The 25,555-nt window shown below is 36.8% G+C and overlaps 2 protein-coding genes across 2 annotated transcripts; one reads left to right on the forward strand and one right to left on the reverse strand.

Moving 5' to 3' along the window:
* The first annotated feature begins 21 nt into the window (after nt 1-21).
* Nucleotides 22-7,985, forward strand: rad51d (RAD51 paralog D). The gene is made up of 11 exons (XM_073840533.1): nt 22-166; nt 263-350; nt 1,387-1,448; nt 1,594-1,712; nt 4,764-4,845; nt 4,971-5,105; nt 5,243-5,338; nt 5,413-5,503; nt 5,601-5,671; nt 7,413-7,571; nt 7,675-7,985. The coding sequence occupies exons 2-11, from the start codon at nt 269-271 to the stop codon at nt 7,774-7,776; spliced, it is 999 nt and encodes a 332-aa protein (XP_073696634.1). The 5' UTR covers nt 22-166; nt 263-268; the 3' UTR covers nt 7,777-7,985.
* Nucleotides 7,986-8,736: 751 nt separating this feature from the next.
* lig3 (ligase III, DNA, ATP-dependent) lies at nt 8,737-25,232 on the reverse strand. The gene is made up of 21 exons (XM_073840452.1): nt 25,102-25,232; nt 23,024-23,614; nt 22,798-22,926; nt 20,716-20,928; nt 20,451-20,602; nt 20,198-20,364; nt 20,022-20,099; nt 19,776-19,944; nt 17,751-17,906; nt 17,509-17,640; nt 16,910-16,989; nt 16,699-16,786; nt 16,449-16,526; nt 13,909-14,032; nt 13,670-13,812; nt 13,498-13,572; nt 13,061-13,207; nt 12,385-12,535; nt 12,180-12,277; nt 11,273-11,350; nt 8,737-9,703 (listed from the first exon to the last, which is right to left on the reverse strand). The coding sequence occupies exons 2-21, from the start codon at nt 23,565-23,567 to the stop codon at nt 9,470-9,472; spliced, it is 3,036 nt and encodes a 1,011-aa protein (XP_073696553.1). The 5' UTR covers nt 23,568-23,614; nt 25,102-25,232; the 3' UTR covers nt 8,737-9,469.
* Nucleotides 25,233-25,555: the final 323 nt, after the last annotated feature.

Genomic DNA, 25,555 nt, shown 5'->3' on the forward strand with positions numbered 1-25,555 from the left:
TGTGATTGGACAACGCTCCTGTCAATTACGCTGATGGCTGACTGGTGTTGAAATGTGGCGGGCGGCAATATAAAGTCGTGAAGATGACAATTAATATGTAAGGATATCCAAAAGAATCCTGATGTGATGAACATAAGTGTGTGTTGATGGGTTTTCTAGCCATCTGGTGAGAATATCAAGTGTTTTGTTTTTAAGATGTTTAACGTAGCGTTCTTATCTCTTTTTAATAACGTTGTTGATTGTGTTCTTAAACTCTGTCTAGGTAATCATGGTGATCTTGAGAGAAGGGATCTGCCCTGGAATAAACGAGGAATTCATTAAGGCTTTACAGTCAGAGGATATCAAAACAGGTGGTGACAATAATCATTACACTCACAGCAACATGTAGTTTTTTAGTTCATTTCATCCTTACAGCACTAACAAGATGTTTTATAGGAGCTTTTAGAAGGTTAAACCGTCTACCACAACGACATCGAATTAAAAATGTAAAAATAAATAAGTCCAGAATATATAACAAGAGAGAAAGTCTGTTGACCTTTGGACAAAGAATTACAAGGTTAAAAAACAAGCATTGATTAATAATTTACAATAAGACCAATAACATGCACACAAAAAATTCATGTTATCTTAAAATTGACACACACTTGTGCGGCCATATTGGAGATACTCAGATGTTAACAACAGCATTCATTGCACGATTAATGTACTACTGAATATGTTGTTCTGCTGATTTATGCTGTCTAAACCACAGAAGAAATGTGTGGAAGCTGCTAGATTTTATAGAGAAGGACTTTGTAAGCAGGAAAGGGCGCAATGTTTTGACAAACTAAAGTATTAATTAAGTTATTAGCCTAACATTTCACCTACCTGAATGGAAATAAGAACAAACAGGAATGTCAAGATTCTTGCCCTGGAAATCCTGGTTCAGCTTGGCCAACCACAAACAGTTTTTTCACTCTTCTACTTAATTTATAACTTTTGGCAGTCTATAGTACTCCAAATGTTTTTTCAGCAGCAATAATCAGCAAAATCTGCGAGTTTCGTTCGGTTCAGTGGCATCGTTTACGTTCATTGCCGCCAATATGGGCGACTGAAGAAGCATCATTAGAACATTCTATCAACTCAGTCCAGAAACATGTCAAATTCCAAATGGTATTTTGTCTTTGACTTCCTCAGTGGAGGGGGAAAATCCTTAATGAATCATTAATCCCTAATGAATTAATTTTTGGTCTGTTTCTCACAAAAAAAATGTGACAATGGAAAAATAACAGCAGGGTTTGGAACGACAAATAAATAATGAGAGTACAATACATTGAAGGACTGTTTTCTTTACTAAATAACTGGTTTTGGTCTTGTAATACTTGTGGTCTTGTTTAATTCTTTCAGTTGAGGACTTTGTCTCATGCAATCCAGAAGAACTTGCACAAAAGTGTTCATTGTCTTACAAGGTATGTGGAATGACTACATTAGTGTGCAAGTTTTCTTACTCTAGCTAAAGCCTATTCAGGCCTCACCTTTATTTACCACTAGAGGGACAGTGTAACTAAAGTAAACAAAGTTAGCTAACTAAATACTGTCCATGTTATCTTTCAGGCTCTAGTAGCTGTTCGACGTGTGCTTCTGACTCAATACACAGCTTTTCCCGTCTCAGGAGCTGATCTCTATGAGGAACTCTTGAGCTCCACAGCAATATTGTCCACCGGCAATCCCAGGTCACACACATATATGTGAAGGAATCATAATTTAGTTCATAGGATTCCTGTAAACCTGTGATACTTTGTAGGATTCTTTGATGTTAAAAAGAACAGCGTTTATTCAAAATAGAAATCTTTTAATCAAATAAATGCAACCTTGATAAGCAGAAAGGGCTTTTTAAAAAAACAAAGTCTTAATGATCCTAAAATTTTGAACAGCAGTGTACAGTGAGGTCAATGAGTATTTGATCACCCTGTGATTTTGCAAGTTCTCTCACTTTGAAATCATGGAGGGTTCTACAATTTTCAGCATAGGTGCATTTCCACTGTGAGAGACAGAATCTAAAAATAAAAATCCAGGAAATCACACTGTTTGATTTTTTTTTTTTTTTTTTGAACAATTTATTTGTGAATTACTGTGTCAAATAAGTATTTGTTCACTTGAGGAACAGAAGCCTTTGCCTTTGTTGTTTCTGTAGTTCTTCACCAGGTTTGCACACACTGCAGGAGGGATTTTGGCCCACTCCTCCATACAGATCTTCTCTAGATCTGTCAGGTTTCAGGGCTGTCACTGAGCAACATAGAGTTTCAGCTCCCTCCAAAGATTTTCTATTGAATTTAGGTCTGGAGACTGGCTAGGCCACTCCAGAACCTTGATATGTTTCTTACGGAGCCACTCCTTGGTTTTCCTGGCTGTGTGCTTTGGGTCATTGTCATGTTGGAAGACCCAGCCACGACCCATCTTTAATGCTCTGACTGAGGGAAGGAGGTTTTTGCCCAATATGTCACAATACATTAGGGTTGCACGGTATACCGGTACTACGATAGTATCGCGATACTAAAGCTTAAAAATACCCGCGGTGCCATTGCATTTTTGAAACGGTAGTATCGTCCACAAGGTAGTACCGTAAGATATGTTGTATGCACGGCAGGAACACTGTTTTAAACGTTCATTTGAACATGCACACCAGCAGAAACATTACAAGTTGATTGCTAAAATGTCTTTCTGCTGTGCGTTGCGTAGTACAGGCTGTCTCTACGCTTCATATGGTATTCAGCGTTTCCCAACGCTTCAGTTCAGTTTGAAATGAGAAGTTGCGCGCGCACGTCGTTGTTCATGCTGCAGCTTATCAGAAGAGAGGGTCTGATTCAGACCGTCTGATGTTATTTAAAAAATAGCATTTCAAGAATCAACTACTCAACATCAAAATATTTTACTAGAAAGAATTTTTCGTCGTGCCCACTCTTAGAACACGTGTAATAATTCGTTTCTGGAAGCATCTTTGCAAGCACGAATGCAATTCCATTCATTAACGTAGTGGCTTTGCACTTGGTACTTTGGTACTCATTGTATATATATTTTTTTCAACATTATAAATGAATACGTTTTAGTATACAAGTTGATAACTTGGAAATTTCAAGATATGCGAGCAAAAAATGCTCTTGACAGTTCAGCACGATGAGCAAGACGAGCAAGATGTTTTTGTTTCGTTTCTGTGTTCGAATCCAAATCCGCATTGGTTTGGGTGAATCACTGATTCACTAAGCCATTCAAAAAACAGTCATTTGATCCACTTCTGAATGATTCAGACGTTTTGAAAGAATCGTTTGAACGACTCAGTGATTCAATCATGAACATTGCTGCCATCTGCTGGCGGTTTTAAGTTTCCCATCATATTCAGAGTTTTGTATTTAAAGCATTAATCTTATACTATTATTTATGCAATTATAAGTACAGTCTAAATGTATAAATACCACATCTAAAAGTCACTCCATAAAGCTTCTGTGCAGTGCTCAGATGAGTTTTGTTTACATGATTTTTAATGGATAACAATAGCCAGTCATCCATTCACATTGATGGAGTATTCAGAGAAAAATCTTGTCTGTTTTCATTTACATCTTTTTATTTATGAAATTGATTCATTTTATAGAATTGAATTTTAAATGAATGAATACTCATGGTATCGCGATACTACTTGGTATCGTGATACTTCAATTGGTATAGTATCGTAAGTCATTTTTATGGTATCGTGACAACCCTACAATACATGGCCCCGTTCATCCTCTCCTTAATACAGTGCAGTCGTCCTGTCCCCTGTGCAGAAAAACACCCCCAGAGCATGATGCTTCCAGCCCCATGCTTCACTGTAGGTATGGTATTATTGGGATGATACTCATCATTATTCTTCTTCCAAATGGAGTTAAGACCAAAAAGTTTTACTTTGGTCTCATCTGACCACAGGACTTTCTCCCATGACTCCTCTGGATCATCCAGATGGTCCCTGGCAAACTTCAGACGGGCCTGGACATGGGCTGACTTAAGCAGGGGAACCTTCCGTGCGATCCAAGATTTTAAACAATGACGTCTTAGTGTATTACTGATAGTAGCCTTGAAAACGATGGTCCCAGCTCTCTTCACGGCATTGACCAACTCCTCCCGTGTAGTTCTGGGCTGATTCTTCACCATTCTTAGCATCATTGATACCCTTCGAGGAGAGATCTTCTGTGGGGCCCCAGTCCGAGGGACACTGACAGTCATCATTAGCCTCTTCCATTTTCTGACAATTGCTCCAACAGTTGTTCTTTTTTCACCAAGTTCCTTGGCAATTGCCCCGTAGCCCTTTCCAGCTTTGTGAAGGTCTACAATTTTGTCTCTTGTGTCTTTTGACAGCTCTTTGGTTTTGCCCATGTTGCTAGTTAGACTTTGGCTGATTGTGGGGTGCTACTAATTTAGAATCATGAGCAGAGTGTAGCTGGACTATTTAAAAGCAAAATAACAGGTCTTTGAGGGTCAGAAATCTGGCTGATAAACAAGTGATCAAATACTTATTTGACACAGTAATTCACATAAATTGTTAAATACAAATTACAATGTGATTTCCGGATTTTTATTTTTAGATTCTGTCTCTCACAGTGGAAATGCACCTATGCTGAAAACTGTAGACCCCTCCATGATTTCTAAGTAAGAGAACTTGCAAAATCACAGGGTGATCAAATACTTATTGACCTCACTGTATGTATGCATTTTATATTAAGGTTCTGTGCAAAATTCTGCTGTCTTGTCTTCAGTTTGGATAAGCTGTTGGATTCTGGGCTATACACGGGGGAAATAACTGAGCTGACAGGAAGTCCAGGGAGCGGGAAAACACAGGTGATCTTTTGTCTTGGAACCTCTTCTCAGTTTCTTAATCCAGCCTGCTATTATTACCTATTTGGGTTGGGTGGGCAAATAGATGAGTGTTCAATAATGCTCTGTGTCTTTCAATCACTTTGTAGGTGTGTTTTAGTGTTGCAGTTAATATATCCCACCAGCTGAAGAAGACTGTTTTATATATTGACACAAAGGGTAGCATGTGTGCAAACCGACTGCTCCAGATGCTACAAACCAAGACCCCTAATATGGAGGAGCAGGTAATTAAAGTTCTTTGTGTTGTTGTTTGTTCAATTGTTCCAAATAAACAACATTTGTGTCAATGTTGATTCCTTTAAACTATATCATATTGCATCATACTGTGCTCCAGTAGTTGTTTTTCCTTTTCAATACATAGACGGAGGCACTTCAAAAAATCAAGGTGTTCAGAGTATTTGATGTCTTCTCTTTGCTCGCTTGTCTTCAGCATCTGAGATCGAATGGCCTTCAGAAGGTAAGTATTATTCTGTGTAAAAGACTGTTGATAGAAATGTTTTTTTTGTAGCAGAACTCTTGAATGTGCCCTAGGCGTCTGTTGGAGGTGGTTCAGTCAAAGCATTGATGGTGGATTCAGTCTCTGCTGTGCTCTCATCCTTGCTCGGAGGAAAACAGAATGAGGGTATTTGTTTACAGTATTGCATAATACACTATCATAATGTTCTGGTCTAATTAGCATATTAAGCATTAGATGTCACAGTGCTGATGTTTTGCATCAGGTATGTCCTTGCTGATGCAAGTTGCTGGAGAGCTGAAGATGATCGCCAAAGACTTCAACATTGCTGTCCTGGTATATACTTTTCTATTTCCTGTTAGGAAAAAAAATGGAAATGTTACTGGAAATTTTTAAAATGGTAGGTCCATTTGGTCTGAATGAAAATAAATTTAAAGGGATAGTTTATCAAAAAATGAAAATTCTGTCAATAATTACTCACCCTCATGTTGTTCCAAACCCATAAGACCTTGGTTTACCTTCAGAACACAAATTAAGGTATTTTTGATGAAACCTGAGCGCTTTCTGACTCTGCATAGACAGCAACACACCTGACACATTCAAGGCCCAGAAAGGTAGTAAAAACATTGTTAAAATAATCCATGTGACTTCAGTGGTTCAACTGTAATGTTATGAAGCTACAAGAATACTTCAAAGAATACAAAAATAAAGACTTTATTCAACAGTTTCTCCTCTTCTGTGTCAGTTTTCGACGGACTATCACAAGAGTACAATGACACATTATGTGGTGCTGCTGAAGACTGTTTGCAAGATCAAAAAGCTCTTGGATTTCATCGACAATATCTTAATTTGTGTTTTATGATGAACAAAGGTCTCACAGGTTTGGAACAACATGATGGGGGAGTAAAAGGGCTGGGCAAAAAAAAAAAAATTGATTAATCGTCTTTTTTTTTAAAAAAGGCGTCTATTCAGTATATCGATTCTCAAAAGTTGTGAATCGATCTTTCCCGGTATTCATTTAGGAAACATTTAAAACAAGATCTTATTAATGTATATCTTATCATTGGTCTTCTCCACTAGATGTCACCCTCTTTTTTTTTTAAGACAGAAAGCCTGTCAGTCACGAACAAAGGAATATGTGTGATTTGCAATGCTCAGGTGAAATGCCATACTAATACTACAAATCTACAGAAACCTTTTACATCATGTGTGAAGGCGCCATTTCCGCTATTAAATGAATGAATGGTGGAAAGCTCAATGCACTGTTTTGTTTAATACACACATTCTAAAGCATGGACAATGCTTGCAGTGTTTTCAGCTTTGACCATATGAACACACAATATCATCTCTGGCTGAGAGTAACTTCATTAGCATTTTACCGTTTATTTTGAGAAAACTACCATCATATCACATACACAGCAGCTGCGAGTTCTTCACAGCAAACCATCAAGTTTTGTTTTACGTTAAGAAACTCAGAAATATGTTACTGTTTAGCAGTCTTAAGACTTGATGTAACAACAATGCTACTACTAAAAAAGGTTTAATTTTCCTGTGATCAGGATAAATTTATGTTTTATGCCTTGATCTGATTACCAGAAAAATCAAGATGTACATTTTATAGGGCCCCATTATTGTTTAAAAATGCCCATATACAAAAAAAAAAAAATATATATATATATATATATATATATATATATATATATATATATATATAGTTTTAAATACAGGCCTGTGGCTCTTAATTTCTTTTAATTCACCATTTGTAAACTGATGTTAACTGCTCATTTTTTTTTTTTAGAAATATCAATAGCATTTGTATTAAAATTATATTCACTAAATGTAATAAATAATTGAGAATGGAATCGAGACTTTGCAAATCAAAAAAGAAATCAGGACATCTGAAACGATGCCTAGCCCTAGTGATTAAATAATGACAATTTTTATTTTTGGGTGAACCATCCCTTTAAATGTATTCTCATCCCACCCCCTTTCTTAGAGTTTACCTCATCCAAATGTCTGACCAAATATTGAATGTCCTTTGTAATAAATACTGGTACTGTGAAATCTTGCACGGTAGGTGACAAACCATGTGACCAGAGATGGAAATGGGCATTTGAAGGCTGGACTAGGACAGTCATGGAGTCATGTGCCACGCACACGATTGCTCCTGCAGAGAATGGAGGATGCAGAAGCATCATCCTTACGAACCGCAACTCTGACCAAATCATCACGACAGGTGCTTTAAGGCAAAATTATCCTGATTTTTAAGAATTGGTCAATAAAGTCTTTACTTAGTGTTTGCACATTGAACATAACTTTGTTTTTGTTTTTTTTATCAGGCTTGTCATCTGGTAGAGGAGTTTGATCTTTGTCACTGGTCTGAAGAGAGGAGAACATCCAATTCAGGAAAGAGGAAACTAGAGGAAAGAAGTAAACCTTGACAAAGTTCCAGTTAATGTTTTCAGTGACAACACAAATGACTGTTCTTCTTTCGATTTCAAACAGACTATAGATGGTATATTTAGAGTCAGTGTAAATATGTATATTATTTCTTCAAACTGTTTATGGTGTGGTCTTTGACAAATGATAAGATTTTCTTTTCTTTATTTGTTTGTAATCAAAGATCTTGCTCTCTTCATTTTTCCTTAAAGTCCCCCTGAAATCAAAATTAAAGTTTTTTGGCTTTTAGTATGAATATATTAGCCTTAAGATTATGAGCTAGTGTGCTTCAAAACAACGACAAAATTCGCGTTTACAAGATATGGGCATTCAAAACTTACAGTCTCATCACTTCTGCCAATATGAATCAACGATTTTGATATCACCGTGCACTTCAGTTTCTCATCAAACGTTCTGACCAATCAAATGCTCTCTAGAATCCGTATTGTCCCGCCCCCTACACAGAGACGCAATACACGGAGCAGATCATATGTGCGCTCGGCATGTATTAAACTACACAGCCTCAGCATGATTATGATCACTATTTTATTTTAGCACAAGTTTCATATTGAATCTGTGGGGTAATTTATTAGTCTGTGGCTGTCATAAGCTACAAATGCGGCTTTATCGAGCTTAACGGCTCTGGCCCGAGCAGATATAAATGGAACGCTATTGGCTCTTCAAAATAAGTGGGCGGGGCTGGGCGATATGTTTTTGTTTCAGTTAAAAGTACGTCACCACATAGAATAAGGCTGCGTGTTTCAAGGCACTTCAGTGGACCTTTAAAACATTGGCATAATATTGCCACCTTTTTATTTTCTAAATGAAATTGAGCAATGAGTATCTTAAAAAAAAAAATGTAAAAATGCACCCCACTGACTATTTTCAATTGAAAAGACACTACGTTTGCATTATTCTTCCTCTCACCTCTGTGTGTCAGTATAACTCCAGAAATTACTGAGTGCACCTTAATGATTAAACAACCCAATGCTGAAAATGAATGTGTTATACAGACACTCATACAATCACTCGTATTGGAGAACAGAACTATGGTTCCCCGTTGTGCGCTAGACTGACTCGACTTCAGGCACAAATCAATTTCTTTGAGCATAAAAGGCTTGTTTTAATTAGAATGATTGGAACAGTTGAAATTACACACAACTACCATTACTAAGCTAGAGGGCTCTTACCCAATTTACTCTACACCATTATTCATTCCACAATCATGCCTTATGGCTGTTACTATTGTATTGTTAATCACTCGTCCTGTGCCCAAGAGCATACTCCATACAAAAACCCTTTTCAAACGGATAAATGACACTGTATCATCATGAAGTCATCAAAATCATTACACGTATTGACCTCCTTGAAGAATAAGCTCATGAAATGAGTAGCAATGACAGCAAAAACAGTTATATAAAATTATAAATATGCAAATTCATAGTGAGAAATAATGCCAAACCAAACTTAAAAAGCTATTGAACTGACAGTTTACTCGTACAATGTGTGTCATACCACAGTGTGGTAAAACAGACAAAATCATATTTGAGACACCTTTTAGAAAATGTTCATTGAGCTGTGTCGGTCATGAATGACAGTGTATTGCTGTAGCTGCGGGTCTGATGAAACCGGTTTACTGTTCTGTAAATGCCTGAGCTTTGTGGTAGTGTCCTTCCAGCAATCTCTCTACCTCATTCAGCAGGGGGGAACGACCCTCCTCTTTCGGATGCATTCCCAGATCCAGTTGGAGGTGACCTTCTGGGCCGAACTGTTGTCCTCTGGCTCTCCCACTGTATGTGTGGCTGAAGCGGAGTCATACTCGGGCACCAGATCTCCATCGTATGCTAGGAAGTAGCGCCGTAGCTTTTGAAAGTCCTGCACTGTCTCTGGGAGGTAGAGCTTCACGCCTGTGAAAATGTCCAGTAGTGTCTGCAAGAAGATGACATTGGTTTTTAGTGGTGATGAAGTATATTTACAGCAAAATTACACCCTTCAGCTTTAAATGATTAGTTCATTTCCAGAACAAAAATTTCCCCCATGTCATCCAAATGTTCATGACTTACTTTCTTCAGTCTAAAAGAAATTAACAGGTTGAAGGTCCAAATTGCAGTTTCAATGCAGCTTCAAAAGACAAAAGAAAAAAGGGTCTTATCTAATGAAACAATCTGGACAAAATATATATGTATCAGGGATGTGATTTTTCCGGATTAATCCGGAATTCCGGATTTTTCGACCTGAAAATGTGACCTATGTCACGTATTTGCGACCGTTCGCAAATGGCGAAATATGATTGGTCAGATCACCTGTCAATCAAGTTCCCTGCTGCGCAGTGTAAGTTACCTCAGTCGCTCTCGTGCTACAGTGGTACTATCGTGACAAGTACATCGGCGGATCGGATGATCTGGGTATGTATTATTGCTTGTGTCTATATATAACCTATAAGTTACTAATTTGACTTTGTTGTCGATTGATTAGATGATCGATTTTGAGTGATTTTCCACTATGGCAGGATGTTTAAGCTGCATTAACATTAACTTACTTGTATTTGCTAGCTATTAGGGATGCTCATTTCGGTTAATTTTCCCAACCGACAACCGCAAATCATTATCCGATTATTAACCGTTATCTGATAAGATGGTAAGTTAACACTTTTCAATAAGGTTCATTCAGCGCTGGTTCATTCAAAGGGGGGGGGGGGGGGTGAGTATATTTTCCTGCTTTTTTGTCCTTAGCCAATCACATGCCTGATGTATATACTTTTTAAACCACAAATGCTCATCTGTCACTAGCTCTGTGATGCATGTCCGTGACTTCAAGCATTACGTAATCAAAAAGGTAGGGTAGAGCGAGAATCTCATCTCGTTTTCTCCTCCAACTTCAAAATCATCCAACAATGTTGTTTTACCTTTTTTGTAAAGGGCGTTTGAGTTTCTTTGCATGTTCGCTTTGTAAACACTGGGTCGGTATTTCCGCCTACATCAGGTGTGACCTTTCCAACATGACTGTAAGTAATGCATAAACTCGAGCTATTGCATTTGAGCATTTGTGGTTAAAGTATATAAATTATTATTATTATTATTATTTTTTTAGAAAATAACTGATAAGTTTCACTAGATAAGGCCATTATTCCTTGGCTGGGATTGTGTAGAGCCCTTTGAAGCTGCATTGAAACTGCAATTTGGACCTTTAACCCATTGATCCCCATTGAAGTCCACTATATAGAGATCCTGGAATGTTTTTTTCAAAAACCTTTATTTCTTTTCAAGTGAAGAAATAAAGACATGAACATTTTGGATGAACATTTCCTTTAAAATGTTCACCCAAAAATGAATGTTCTATAATTTACTCACCCTCATGAAAATTAATAAAGTTACTTTGATTTTTTTTAATATACAATGAAAGTCAATGGGGTCCAAAAACAGTTGAAACATATGTTAATGACAAACTTATTATTTTTGGGTGAGCTATTCCTTTAAGTGTAAAAGAGACCAAACAAACCTTTTCATTCTTTGGGTCAGTTGTTTGAACTGTCTTCAATTTGCTTTGTCCATTGCTGTGAACAGGTTCTGTTTTTATCTGAAATGGAGCAAGATCACAGGGTTTGAGGACAAAGATGATCTAAAAACAGATAAATGAACCATGACATGGCATGACAGACTAAACTCATGTTCAAAGAAAACACACTGCAGTTTTAAAGTTTGGGGTCAGTAAGTAAGGCAAATCAGCATATAAGAGTGATTTCTAAAGGATCATGTGACACTGAAGACTGAAGTAATGGCTGCTAAAAATCAGCGTTACCATTATAGGAATAATTTTTTTTTTTTTAAATGTATTCAAATAGTTTATATTGTAATAACCTCTCAATCTATTATAGTTTTAATGCCTTTCTGATCAAATAAACACAGCCTTTGTAAGCTTTAAGGGATAGTTCATCCAAAAAAATTACAACTCTGTAATTAATTACCCTCACCCTTGTTCCAAACCCGTAAGACCTTAATTCATTCATCTACAGAACACAAATTTTCTTTGTGCACAAAAAAATATTCTTGTAGCCTTAAAAAAATAAAATTAAGAGCTGAACCACTGATGTCACTTGGACTATTTTTACGATGTTCTTACTACCTTTCTGGGCCTTGAACGTGTCAGTTGTGTTGCTGTCTACACAGGATCAGAAAGCTCTCAGATTTCATCAAAAATTCCTTAATTTGTGTTTTGAAGATGAACGAAGGTCTTATAAGTTTGGAACAACATAAGGGCAATAATTAATGACAGAATTTTCATTTTTTAGGTGATCTATCTCTTTAGGAGAGTTTCAAAAACAAACCAACAAAAATCTTAATGAGCTCAAACTTTTAAAAACTATTATAGTATATTATAGTATATATGGGTTCATCAGATAACAAACCTTCTTGGCATCTTGTTTCTCTGCGGGTAGTTTCCTCTTAACTGCTGGAGAAGGTGATTCAGTTTTCACCGCCTTTGCTTTGGGAGTATGACCATTTTCTGAACAGATGGAACAATTAGAGAATTTTTTAATGGTACTTTTATGATGCAAATGTCACACTCGACAACTATAAACCAAACAGGATCTGTTAATGGTGAACACTTACTAGTCTTGTTAACTGTGGAAGCTCCATGAGATACAGACGGAGAGCTTCCTCCACTCTCGCCTCCTGAGGAACTCTTGTCATTTTGGCTTGTTTTGGACGGACCAGCTGTCACTTCAAAATCACAGTTCTCCTTTGAAATTCGATACAGCTCCTGCAAAAAAAAATATATATATATTTATAAGAAATATAATTTATTGAAAGTTGCAACAGCTATTCTTTAATATAGCAACTTGAAAATGGGCACTAAAATATGAATGCGAGCTTGTGATTGATTGTGGGTGGGTAGGGTTTAAGCAGACTAAATGAATGGAGAAGTCTGCCATATATCAGAGAGAAACATGCTGTTTTACTGGAAAATCGAGTTGACATTTTGATTAAACATTCTGTGGTCAAAAAAATGATAGAAAAATGAAACGGATCTTATTGTGTATGACTCATCCTTGTATATAACATGCATTTACAAAACAGATGGTGAATTGGTGAATTTTTATTTCATGTCAACTTATGTTGATTTATCATTCTGAACAACATGCAGAGAAAAGAAAAGACTAGTTTGAAATGACAGATGTAACATTATCTTTGAGATGCTTGATGGCATATCCTACAGTCCCTGGTTCAATCTCTATGCAAAATGCATACAGATATGCAAATATCATTTTTTCCCAATCAAGGGTACCTTGAGCTGTTGAAGGTTAGTGGCGGTTTTCCAGTCCTTGTCGTCTCGCATTCGAGTGCATCGTGGGAAGCGGATGGATATGCCATCTGCGGTGTGCATTTCTGATTTGGAAAACTCTGCCCCCGTTATTTCCCAAACTGGTGCTTTCTGTAAGCATTCACAAGCAGGATGTATTATTCCTTATAGTCCAATACACAACACAAACTACTACCATTTCAATTCAGTGTAAACATCTTAAACAATTGAGTGTTGTACGGCCTATTAAACACATTCATCTGAGTTAAAGAGATAACAAGCTAATAAAGTTCCTTCATTGCCATTTTTCTATCACATGCTCAACTGTAACCAGGCTTTTAACAGAGCCTCATCAAGCTCATTTCACATTACAAGCACATAAACATTAAGCATCCCTTCGGTCGTATTAGAAAGAGTCTTACTTCTGGATCTCGGATAATGAAATCTGGATAATAGTTCTTGACGATCTTCAACCATCCAGGGATCTTGCTTGGTTCCTGTGATAGCAAGATAGATAGGAAAACGTATGATATGCACCTTTCATAAATCTGATATGGAAATGGAGGCACTACTGTTTAAAATGACAAGATTTACCTTGCCAATTTTGATGACGTCCAACTCTTTCTGCAGTCTGGCTAAGGTAGCGTCGTCATAGCCTCCTGAACACTTGGTCACAGTGCACCACTTCTTGGATTCTGGGTCGTAGCATCCCATGAGGAAACTAGACATAATTCCACCTGGCACACAGAAAAACAATATTTCAAAACTTACACTAGCAGCTCTGACATTCAGTTATTGTTCAAAACCATTTGGATTGGACTGCTGATACTGACCATTTGAGCCTTTGCCATAGAAAGCACCAAGCACCACAAGGTCAGCAGTGTCTGCCATCGCTCCTTCATTCAGATAGTCCTTCTTCACCTTCAACCAGTGACGTTTTCCTGGTTCATAATGACCCTGAAACAGTAATAAAGCCATGAAGTGACCTAACAAACACAAATGTACTGCACCTTTTAATCTTAAAACAGTAAGCTGTCAAAATCCTTCAGTGTTTTTTTTGGCAGCCATTACATTAAACATGGGGTATCATACTACTACTACCATTTTTTTGCAGTATGTATACTGTGTGCACTGCAGTATTCACTATCAAAAAGTAACCACGATTTTAGCATCTATAGCGGTTTTCACACTGGGACTGAACTCAGTCACAGGAACTAACCACCAGTGCTGTGCGCCAGAAACTAATTTTTCCCCTTTGGACACTTTCTAGCAGGAATTCTGAGGTGCCGTAATCCAGCTGACTATAGGCATGTTTCCATTACAGATTTGCGTAAAACGTTCACATTATTTCAGAAATGTTGATTAAAAAAACTATTGCCAAATGACAGCGATCCATTAACCAATGTTATGTGACTAAAACGTTATGTTTTCCTCTGACAATAAGTCATGCCAACCGACATGGGTAGGTTTATGTATATCACAGCCACCGCACTAGCCATTACTTTTAATTGAAGGAAACGTAGACGTGTATCTTTAGCAAAGCAGTGTGGAGAGACGCTTCTGAAACAAGAATGAATGGCCACGATCAGCTCCAGTGGCTGTGTTGGAGCCATACTGCACTGCTAAGGGCTATTCAAGCATTAATGCTTGAGAGCAGCTACGTACAAAGTGACAAAAGTGACGTGTTTCTACTGAGCACATTTGTAATTTGCGCAATTTGAAGGGTAATGGAAATGCAGCTAGTGATGTTTTCCACACTAGAGCGTTTGAATGCCACAATATTAGGCATCCGCTGATAGGCACGGCTTATAAACGCTCCCGTGTGTATCTGTGTAAGTGCTTGGTGAAAACAAAGACTATAGAATACCAAAGACATGTCACTCGTGTAGTTTTGAATGGGGAACAATGAAACGGTCATCATGGCCGCGAAGCTCCGCCTTCTTAGTGAAAGAGCCAATCGTTGATCAGTAAAGTCAGCGCGTCACTGCATCTGCCGTTAGAAGTCCCGGTTGCTATAGAAACAGCCGGCGCTCTAAGACGTGCGTTCAGTACTGCGCATGTGCACTGGCTCATCTAGCCGGAAAAATAAGCGTTTTTTTAACGCTATTCAAGCACAAGGAACTATATTTATGAGGCAGTTCTTGTTGGATTTCTTTGGAGATTTCAAATATGAAATTTAATCGTAAGTTTGGCGAACAGTTTTGGAGAATTTGATGTTTCCCCATTCAAAGAGATAGGAGCTGCACTTTGATGCCTGAGAGGCGTTTCAAAGATGGCCGCCGAGTGACATGACTTGTCTTAAAAGGACTTTGGTGAAAAGCGTGAAGCATGATCATTGTAGCCAATCACAGACATATCTCTTGAGTGTGTGAACACAATAGCCAATCATAGGCGTTTAAGAATCTGCTCAACAGCACACAAAATACTAGAGGGAAATGCTGGCGGTATCATCACATTTTTAAGATTTAAGTACTGGTCCCAATGTCTGTACGTTTGAAAACACTAGTACACTTACATCAATAGTAGTTCCTATTGTGTTGTGTTAGTCTCTTTACTCTAAACAGGGTTCATACAGATACTATAAAATTCCAGAACTTTCAAGGACTTTTAAGGACTTCAATGAGATCACACTTATCAAACAATGTCTTCTCTTTCAAATTCTAAAAATGATTGTCTTCAGCAAAAACATTTGACTGTTTACTCATTGAATTGTCAGTACTACTGGCTCAGCTCGCTAGTTTGACACTAACTGAAATAAGCAATAAAAATTGTGATGTTTTTAGCATTAAAAGATATGTGCTTAATAAAAAAAATTAAACGCATAGATACATTGCCTTTTAATTAAAGCACTTTTCAAGTACCTTTTCAGGAATATTGCCATTTTCAAGGAATTTCCAGGCCAAAAAAAGTACTTCAAGCTCTTTAAGCACCTCGTATGAACCCTGTCTAAAGTAGGAGTTAATTTAGTCCTCCTAAAAGGTGTTCCTATAACTAAAATCATTCCAGTCCTTGTGGTGTAAAAATGTCAAAAAACTGGTACTTCCACCCATATTTGATATTTTACATACTGCTTAGAATTAAGATATCTGTCATACAATGCAACATTTTTATTCCTAGAAGGTAACTGGATGGTACGCAACAAAGCAATAACCATTTAGAAAGACAATGTCTGGCACAAAAATTTGGTCCAATTCCTCTGCTATTCACTGTCGCTTTGCAAAACACAGTTTGAGAGTGCCACCAAATTATAGTTTTATGCAACAGTTTTTTTGCAGCAAGTACAATGAAAGACAGCTTAGAACACAGTGTTACATTGATGGCATACAAATCTATTAAGTGCTAGTATTACACTAAGATCATAGTCAGGCTATACCTTGATATCTTTGAGAACCAAGCCCTCCAGTCCTTCTCTAATGACACGCGTGATCATTTCTGCCAGGTCAGCAGCTCTCTGTTGGGACACAATATCATTAGCTTTAATAAAATCATCCACCCTTAGGTCTTACCATAACATCATCCTTTAATTAACTTGACCTGCCTACACATTTGTAAGCATTCCTGAACACTGAGAACATATACATGATGGGTAGAGAAAGAAAAACATGTAACACCGCAGAACTGACCGTGACATGCTTCATTTCTGAGAACAGAATCCTGTTAGGAACTTCTACCATATTGTCATGAAGAAACTTTCTTCTTTCACAGAGAGGCCTGGAAAACATCACCACATCAATACCTTTCAAGTCTAACATTGAAAATATCAATCGAACTTTATTATAAATGTTTCATTATTCCATAAAACCCGCAATAACTTTCAGATAAATGAAAACTCACTTGTCCATAAGACTGACACCATTAAAATAAATGCAGTCGAACACAAAAAGTCCCACTTGAGCATCCTGGAAAGCTGCTTTCTAAAAACACACACAAAAACAAAAAGAAATTAATACTGTTTTTCACCAAGCACACAATAAATTGATCAAAAGTAACAGTAAAGACATTTGTAATGTTACAAAAGATCAGTTGTTTAAAATAGAAATATTTTGTAACATTATAAATGTCTGTTCTGTTACTTTCTGTTCTTTCTAAAAGAACAGATAAACAGGTATAAATTAATGCAATTTTAAAACATATTACAATAGAACAGTGTTATTTTAAATTATAATACTTGACAATATTACCATTTTACTTTATTGTTAATCAAATACATCCAGCCTGAAGGAGCGTAAAAGACTTCTATCAAAAACAATTTAAAATAAATAAATAAATCTTACATATCCTACATTTTTAAACAGTAGTGTAGTGCATGAGTCTACATGGATTTTTTTTTTTTTTTTTTTTTACAGCATCCAGAAGTCATGAGAGTGAATAAATTAAGCCATTTCAGGTATATTTAACTATTCTTTTAAGGAGCACATTGCTTTCTGGTTTACCTTGTGTACTCCAAGAGTTCCAAAAGGCAGTGGTTTGCTAGTCTTTGTATCAATAAGAAGAACTTCAGCATCAAGAATCATGCTTTGACCACCTGGAAATGCCTGCGGAATAAATTCTTTAAAATGGGCGACCTGTGGGAGAAAATCAAACTCTTTAGAATAGATTTGAATGGTTTTAAACATGTATATAAATATATCCTATGGCATTCAATTTGAAAAGCTAACAGACTGGAGGTCCTGACCTTGTGTGGGAGTACTGGTTTGAGACTTCGACTGAAGTAACTGAAGTGATTGCCGTTCTTATGGACCTGCACACGCTCACCGTCATACTTGATCTCAGAATACATCCCATTAGGACACTTCTTCATGGCATACTCAATGGACTTGCATGCTTCTGCCTACAAAATTAAAAACAAGCAATTAATACAATTTCAGAAAACTTACTAAAAAATATGCATAATGTTTTGTTTCGTCTGACATTTGTTTTAAACAACAAAGGGATTGTTCACTTCAAAAATAAAATTCTGTCATTAATTAGTCATGTTGTTCAAAACCCTTAAGACCTTTGTTCATCTTGAACACAAATTAAGATATTTTTGATGAAATCTGAGTGCTTTCTGATCCTGCATAGACAGCAACACATCTACCACATTTAAGGCCTGGAAAGGTAGTAAGGACATTGTTGAAATAGTCCATGTGACATCAGTGGTTCAACCGTACACTCTAAAAATAAATGCTAGGTTATTTTAACCCAAATGCTGGGTTTAGACTGTTGGGTGATTTTATTGTGTTGTTTTTAATACTTTTACCCAGATGCTGGCTAGTATTTCAGCACTCTAAAAAATACCCGGTTATTTTTTTCTACCCAACCTCTGGGTTGAGCCTCTCTATTAGAGAGAGTGGTTCTCAGCACTGCCGTTTTGGTGCACTTCAGCAAATTAAAGTTTATATACATTTTTTTTCATTTATAAAGTCTTTACTCTGCTATAAATTATATCATTTTAGGCAACACAACATACAAGGATGTCAGTCATGGCGGAAATGTCTTTTGCCTTGCATAAAATAAGCAGATTTTATTTGTTATAGTACTGAATTAAATTAAATTTAATGTTATATGTTCTCTGATCTCAGTACTGTGCGTTTATGGACAGATTATGGAGTCTTTGAGCTACGAATGAAACGCGAGGCAGCGGTCTGAGGCTCGTACATCCCCCGGCAAACAGCAGCCCATCACCAGTTCAGATTTCGGCAACACACCAGCAAGAGAATTAGCACTATTTTAGCGAAAAGTGATTACAGAGAACAGTTGAATACACAAAATAAAAATGCTACATTTTTTTTTATTTCTAAAATGATTGTTAAATGAGTTTAATGTTATGTAATATTGTAAACTATGCTGTATTCACCCAAATAAATTCAATTTGTCCTGCATTTATGTCCATTGGTGTTCCAGCTAAATAATGTTCATCTTTTGATTATTGCGGTTGCCTCTATAATTATGCATGTGATTTTTAATTTCCAGCCCATTTTAAGCCAGCAATGTAATCATTTTTAAACAATAGTTGCATGCACAACCCAGCATGCTGTGTAAAAACATTTAACCCAACCAGCTGGGTCAAAATAACCCAAGCTGCGTTATTTTTAGCCCAGCATTTTTTAGAGAGTAATTCAACAATTTCTTCTCTTCTGTGTCAGTCTTCGACGCAAGTACCACGTCGCATGCATGTGGTGGTGCTGCTGACCCAGGAGCCGGTTTACAGTTTAAAAATTAAGGTTGAACCACTGATGTCACAAACTATTTTAAAAACATCCTTACTACATCTCTGGTTCTTGAGTATAGTAGTTGCATTGTTGTCTATGCAGAGTCAGAAAGCTCTTGGATTCCATCAAATATATCTTAATTTTTTTCTGAAGATGAACAAAGGACTTGAGTATGGAATGGCGTGAGGGTGAGTATTAATGACTGATTTTTTTTTTTCTGGGTGAACTATCCCTTTAATAACCTATTATCTACAGACAGTCCAAATTATGTAGTTTTGCACATTCTTAGAACTGGATGTAATCTGTAACTGAAGAATATGGAATTAAAGGGATAGTTCACAGAAAAATTGCAATATTGCCATTATGCCACTTTAAACAGGTGTGACTTTCTTTTGTGTAACTTCAAAGGAGGTATTTTGAGAAATGTTTCAAAATATCTTCTGCGATGTTCAACAGAACAAAGTCATTAATACAGGTTTGTAATAACACAAGCATGAGATTCAGACCAGCATTGGCTGTACAGGGGTCATTAGAGATGCCTCCACACTGAGGATCTTTCTAGGCCCTGTTCCATTAGAAGCTTCCTGCTGGTTCCGTAGCACTCGGTCGATTACATCACCAAGGTTTCGGGAGGCTTTGAAGGCATCGTAGGCGTTGGGGTCAACGGCATCCAAACTGATGAGAGAAAGGTCACAATGAGTAAAACAGAATAAACACAATGCCTTTAGATAGAATTTGTTAGCGTCACTTACACATGCTTAGCCCCAGAGTTGATTTTCAGATCATGTTTGACCAATCGAATGTAACACTTCAGATCATTTCCAGTGCATCTGTGAATCAAGTTAGCATTCTTATAATCCAAACAATTGGAACACATTTGTAATAAGAATTTGATATAATCAAAGTCTAAAAATGATTTATGTCTGACTTTTTAGCAATGTCCTGCAGCTCTGCCTGCTGTTCGTCCTCCTTTGTGAGTTGGGCTAGACGGGTCAGTGAAGCATCCACCTCCTGGATAGTCAGAAGGCTCTTGGCTGCTGGAGGGAAAGACTTGCTGTCCTCGAAAAACATCCGCACTGTCTCTGAAACATCTCCCTATGTGAAACCCAGTAAAGAAAAAGGTCAAGTATTTCTCAAAAGACTTCTTTTGTACAAGAAATATGTTAAACAACACCACAAACCTGTTCCAAGTCTCGCACCATCTCATCTTGACTGCAATTCAATATGCGGCTGAAAAGCTTGACAATTTGTTTGTCATTGAGGTTGTACACATTCTTAATCACTCCTGGGAGGAGAAGCTTTACTGTCAGGTACAAATCTCCTCGGAATTTGTCTGCAAAGATGTGGGAGGGAGACAAACAAAGAAAAAAAGAAAAGTAAAGTAAGACTTTGAAATCACTTTTTAAGCCATTTGTGTTGACGTTGGCCCGTATTTTCTATGCTTACCTCCACCAGAGCCTTTTGTCAAGAAATCTCTGATAATTTCTGTCTTAGCGTTGTAGCCAGACTTCTCTGCGACTAAGGCACAAAGTTTGCGGAACTCCCGCAGTAAAGAGTCTTTATGGTTGGGGTCACATAGCTGAACTGATAAAGCGCTACCCTGATTGGGTTTGGCAGGAGACGGTCCAGGACTGGAGGAAGAGGAACCGGCCTTGGTAGCTGTGGACACAAGAGTGTTAAACCTAAAATTAAAGGGATTGCTCACCCAAAAATAAAAAAAAAATCATTCCAAACCCATAAAACCCATCTCCAGAATACAAATTAAGATATTTTTGATTAAATCCGAGAGCTTTCTGACCCTGCATAGACAGCAACGCAACTACTACGTTCAAAGCCCAGAAAGGTAGGAAGAACATTGTTAAAATTGTAAGGCTCCGGCGTCAACGGCACCACACATACACATTGTGGTATTCTAGTAAATGCAAGCTAAAGACGGACACAAAAGAGAAGAAATAGTCGAATGAAGTCATTATTTGTTTTCTCATGTCTTCATAATTTTTATTAATGTTCTTACTACCTTTCTGGGCCTTGCGGTCTATACACGGTCAGAAAGCTGACCCTAATAACTTTAACAGTATTAAATGAGAGATTATACATCTTAATTGCTGTCCAAAATTAACTTTTGTCCCAAATTAGCTTTGGTGGGTCAAGACAACTACTTGCCATTTGGCAAGACATTTTATAAAACAAATTATTAAGAATAATCTGATCCATGTCCATGCAAATTTAAACACAATAACTGTCTATATACAGTACAAAGTGACAAAGTGAACTTGTACATATAAACTTTATTCCTAAAAATCCTAAAATAAATAAAAAAGAAAAAAAATATTTTAAAATTACATTTTAAAATATATTTAAATATAAAACTTTAAATTAAATTTTAATTAAATACTTCATAGTATTACTGTTTTTACTGTATATTGATCAAATAAATACAGCCTTGATAAGCATAAAAGACTATAAAAATATATTACTGACCCCAAACCCACTAACCACAGTGTACAAAGTCGAGGTAAAATGTTTACATAAACCTTGCAGAATCTGCAAAATGTTAATTATTATCAAAATAAGAGGGATCATACAAAATGCATGCTATTTTTTATTTAGCACTGACCGTAATAGGATATTTTTACATAAAAGACGTTTACATATAGTCCAAAGAAAAGAGTTGAATTCATAAAAATGACCCAGTTCTAAGTACTGTGTTGTTACCTGAATGATCCACAGCTGTGTTTTTATTTTGTTTAGTGACAGTTGTTTGTTCATGAGTTCCTTGTTTGTCCTGAACAGTTAAACTGCCTGCTGTTCTTCAGAAGAACTCTCAAATTAAAAAGAGTCACACAAATTCTTTGTATTTTCAGCATTTTTGTGTATTTGAACCCTTTCCAAAAATGACTATGATTTTTGAGATCCATCTTTTCACACTGAGGGACTGATATGCAACTATGACGGAAGGTTCAAACACTCACTGATACTTCAGAAGAAAAACGATGCATTAAGAGCCAGGGGTGTAAACTTTTAAACAGCACGAAGATGTGTAAATTTTTCTTATTTTGCCTAAATATCATTTTTTTTTTCATTTACCACTGCCCTTCAGAATCTACGTAAGATACTTAAATGTTTCCCAAAAGACAATATCGGTTTAATTTACCCTGATCTTCAAATTCAAAAAGTTTCCACCGCCCAGCTAATAGTAATAATAGTTGCTTTAAAAAAAAAAAAAAAAAACACCACAGCTATGGATCCTTTAGATAACAACAGAGTATTAAGAACCAAGCGTATGTAAAATTTTGAATGGGGTCATTTTTAAAAATTTTAAAAATTCAACTATTATTTGTTCTTGTGAACTACATGTAGACAACTTTTATATGTATCGTATCTTATGCAGGCCAGTAGTAAATACAAAAATAACATGCATTTTGTACGACCGCTTTTATTTTGTTAAAATAATTAACATTTTGCAGATTCTGTAAGGTGTGTGTAAACTTTAGAGAGAGAAAAAAAAAAAAAAAAAAGTGTATGTACCCGTAAAGCCCGAAAACTTGCGAGGAGCATTGACTGTTGGATCAGCTACCGGTGTTGACAGCTGCCCACTGTTGTTTAACTTTGCTTGCGTTTTCTTCTTTGGGGTTGCATTGGCTTTGGCTGCCAGCTCTGTCAGAAAACAGAAGAGAGTCTGCTCAGCATGTGTCAAGCCTACAAGGACAACTGATGCAAAATAAACAAAGAGAGTAAAGCAGTGGCTGAATACCTGAAATATGTTTATTAATTAGTTCTTTATCCTCATCCTGAATTTCCTCCCATCCCTCCAGTTCTGTGATGTCTTCGATCTTCTTTGTGGTGGCACGTGCTCTCTCAAGCTTCTCGAAGATGCACTTTACATGGTACCACTCTTTCATTTCTCCTGCAGACTCACTGAATGGGTTTGGCACTATCTTGCCAATCCGGACCACCCCCTTCATGATCTTGTCTTTGCATTTCTTGCAGCCTGCCGTGCCACGTTTGGCGTATTCAACGCAGTATCTCTGCTCTGCCATGACTGGTCGCTCACTTTGCCACTCAGACCAGAAAATGTGGAAATAAGAGCTTGAGCTGAGACTTAACTGGCGAATTTGTGGCAGACAGAAAAAGATGCCACTTGGGCTAGATGCAAAGCCCCACGAATATATAAGAGTCCTCGAACACTGGAGAGATTGGTAATTTAGTGTTGCTCTGGGTGAAGACTGCCTACAAAGGTTTGGCAAGGATAATCTGCTGAGTGTTCTCACTGCCCTGCCAAGCCAAAGACTAGGCATAAAGTTCAGCAAAAGAGAGTTTTCATCTTACACAACAGAGGTGATTTCTGCAAGAAAAGCAGAAAATGATCATGTTTAAAAAGCATTCAGGAGTATTTTAGACAATCTGTAGTTGTGGGAAAATGTTGAGCTTAATATTTTGAGTATTAGCTGGTGAGGCTGCAGCTTTTTTATTATCATTATTATTACTAATTAAGCAATAACTCAAAAGCTAAAATTTTATATATATATATATATATATATATATAGCAAAAGTTTTTCACATTTTGTTTTGTTGTAGCATTGTTAAACTGCTTTAAATTACTTTTTTCCACATCAATCTACATCTCATACACCATAATGACAAAGCACAAAACAGGTTTGTAACAACTTTGCAAATTTATTAGAAATAAAAAACTGAAAAGATCCCTTTGCTTAAGTATATTTCTGGGACACTTGAAATATAGCTCAGGAGCATTCATATTGCTTCTAGACGTTACTACACTTTGAGTGGAGTTAAACTGTGGCAAATTCATCTGAATGAGTATGATTTAGAAAGGCACACACCTCTCAGAAAAGGTCTAACAGCTGAAAATGCATATCAGAGCAAAAAAGTCCTGAGGTCAAGATAACTGCCTGTAGAGCTCAGTGACAGACTTGCACTAAGGCAATGATCTAGGGAAGAGTTCAGAAACAAATCTGCTGCATTGAAGGTTCACAGAAGCATGTAGCCTCCATCATCCATAATGGAAGACGATTGGAACAACTAGGACTAGGCCAGCCCCCATCCAAGCTGACAGAATTTGAGAGGTGAAAAGCTGAGGCAAAGAATGGCAGATAATTGCCAAATGCAGATGTGCAAAGCTTGTCACATCATACCCAAAAAGACTTGAGGCTGTAAAGGTGCTTCCACTATGTACTGAGTTAAGGGTATGAATACTTATGCAACGTAATTATTTTAGTGTTTTCTTTTTAATAAATTTGTAAAATTTGGTTTTTGCTTTGTCTTTATTATGGTGTACTCAAAACTCAAAATCGAATACATTCTTATATAACAAAAATGAACACAAAAGCCCAAACAATTCAATTATGAAGAGTATTAAAGTGCAAGAATATAACGTTACATTAAAAGCACTTTTATTCAGAGTTTCCAGTACTCTCAATAAAAAATCTTTAAGTAAGAAAATAATTTTTACTTATAGATCAAGTTGTGCAGCTAAATTTACGTACATGTTTATGTATGAATATGTATAACAGTCAATTTAAATGTAAACACCTGCAGTCCGGCACAATGCATTGCAGAATAAATATCATTATAAGCAACTTTAGCCAACATTTGTATTCAAAAAATACTAGCATGTGCCGAAATTATTATTTGATACGAACGGTATTGTAACTTACAATAATATGTTTAGAGTTTCTGTTTACGTGTCGCTTTGTTGATCAACGTGGAATTAGCTCACATGCTAATCTTAGCTGAGCTATGCAGCAGCAGCAGCCATAAAATCAGCTAACTGAGAGGTTATACAGAAACTTATTCTCAATCACGTTTTACCTCAGTTGTCACTGCAGGACGATCCGAAGCTCCTTGCGTAATGATTTTCATTTTAAAAATATGTTTGCAAACAAGAACATGATTCTGGATTGTGTGCTGTCCCCTTTAAATCACACGAGCGCTTCCTCTTTGTTTGGAAGTGTTTCCTGTGCAGTCCTCCAAGTGCAGTGCGCATGTGCAATGTACATACCGCTGATGTTTTGTTTTGTTTTGTTTTGTTTTGTTTTGTTTTGTTTTATTGTTATTCATTTTTTTTTAAACATTTATCGACCTGCCTTAGCCCTAAATCCAAGGCGATCGCTCCCAAACTCAACTGCAGACTTTATATTTGTAGTGTAAAAAGTTTTAAAACTCCTTGTGCTAACAAGAAATCGACGTTTTGTTCTACATTAAAACGTAGCTTTTTGAAGACGCTCTGTAGTTAATAATAATGATTGCTAAATAAGAACTACAG

This window comes from Garra rufa, chromosome 5, assembly GCF_049309525.1.
Source record: "Garra rufa chromosome 5, GarRuf1.0, whole genome shotgun sequence".
Lineage (NCBI taxonomy): Eukaryota > Metazoa > Chordata > Actinopteri > Cypriniformes > Cyprinidae > Garra > Garra rufa.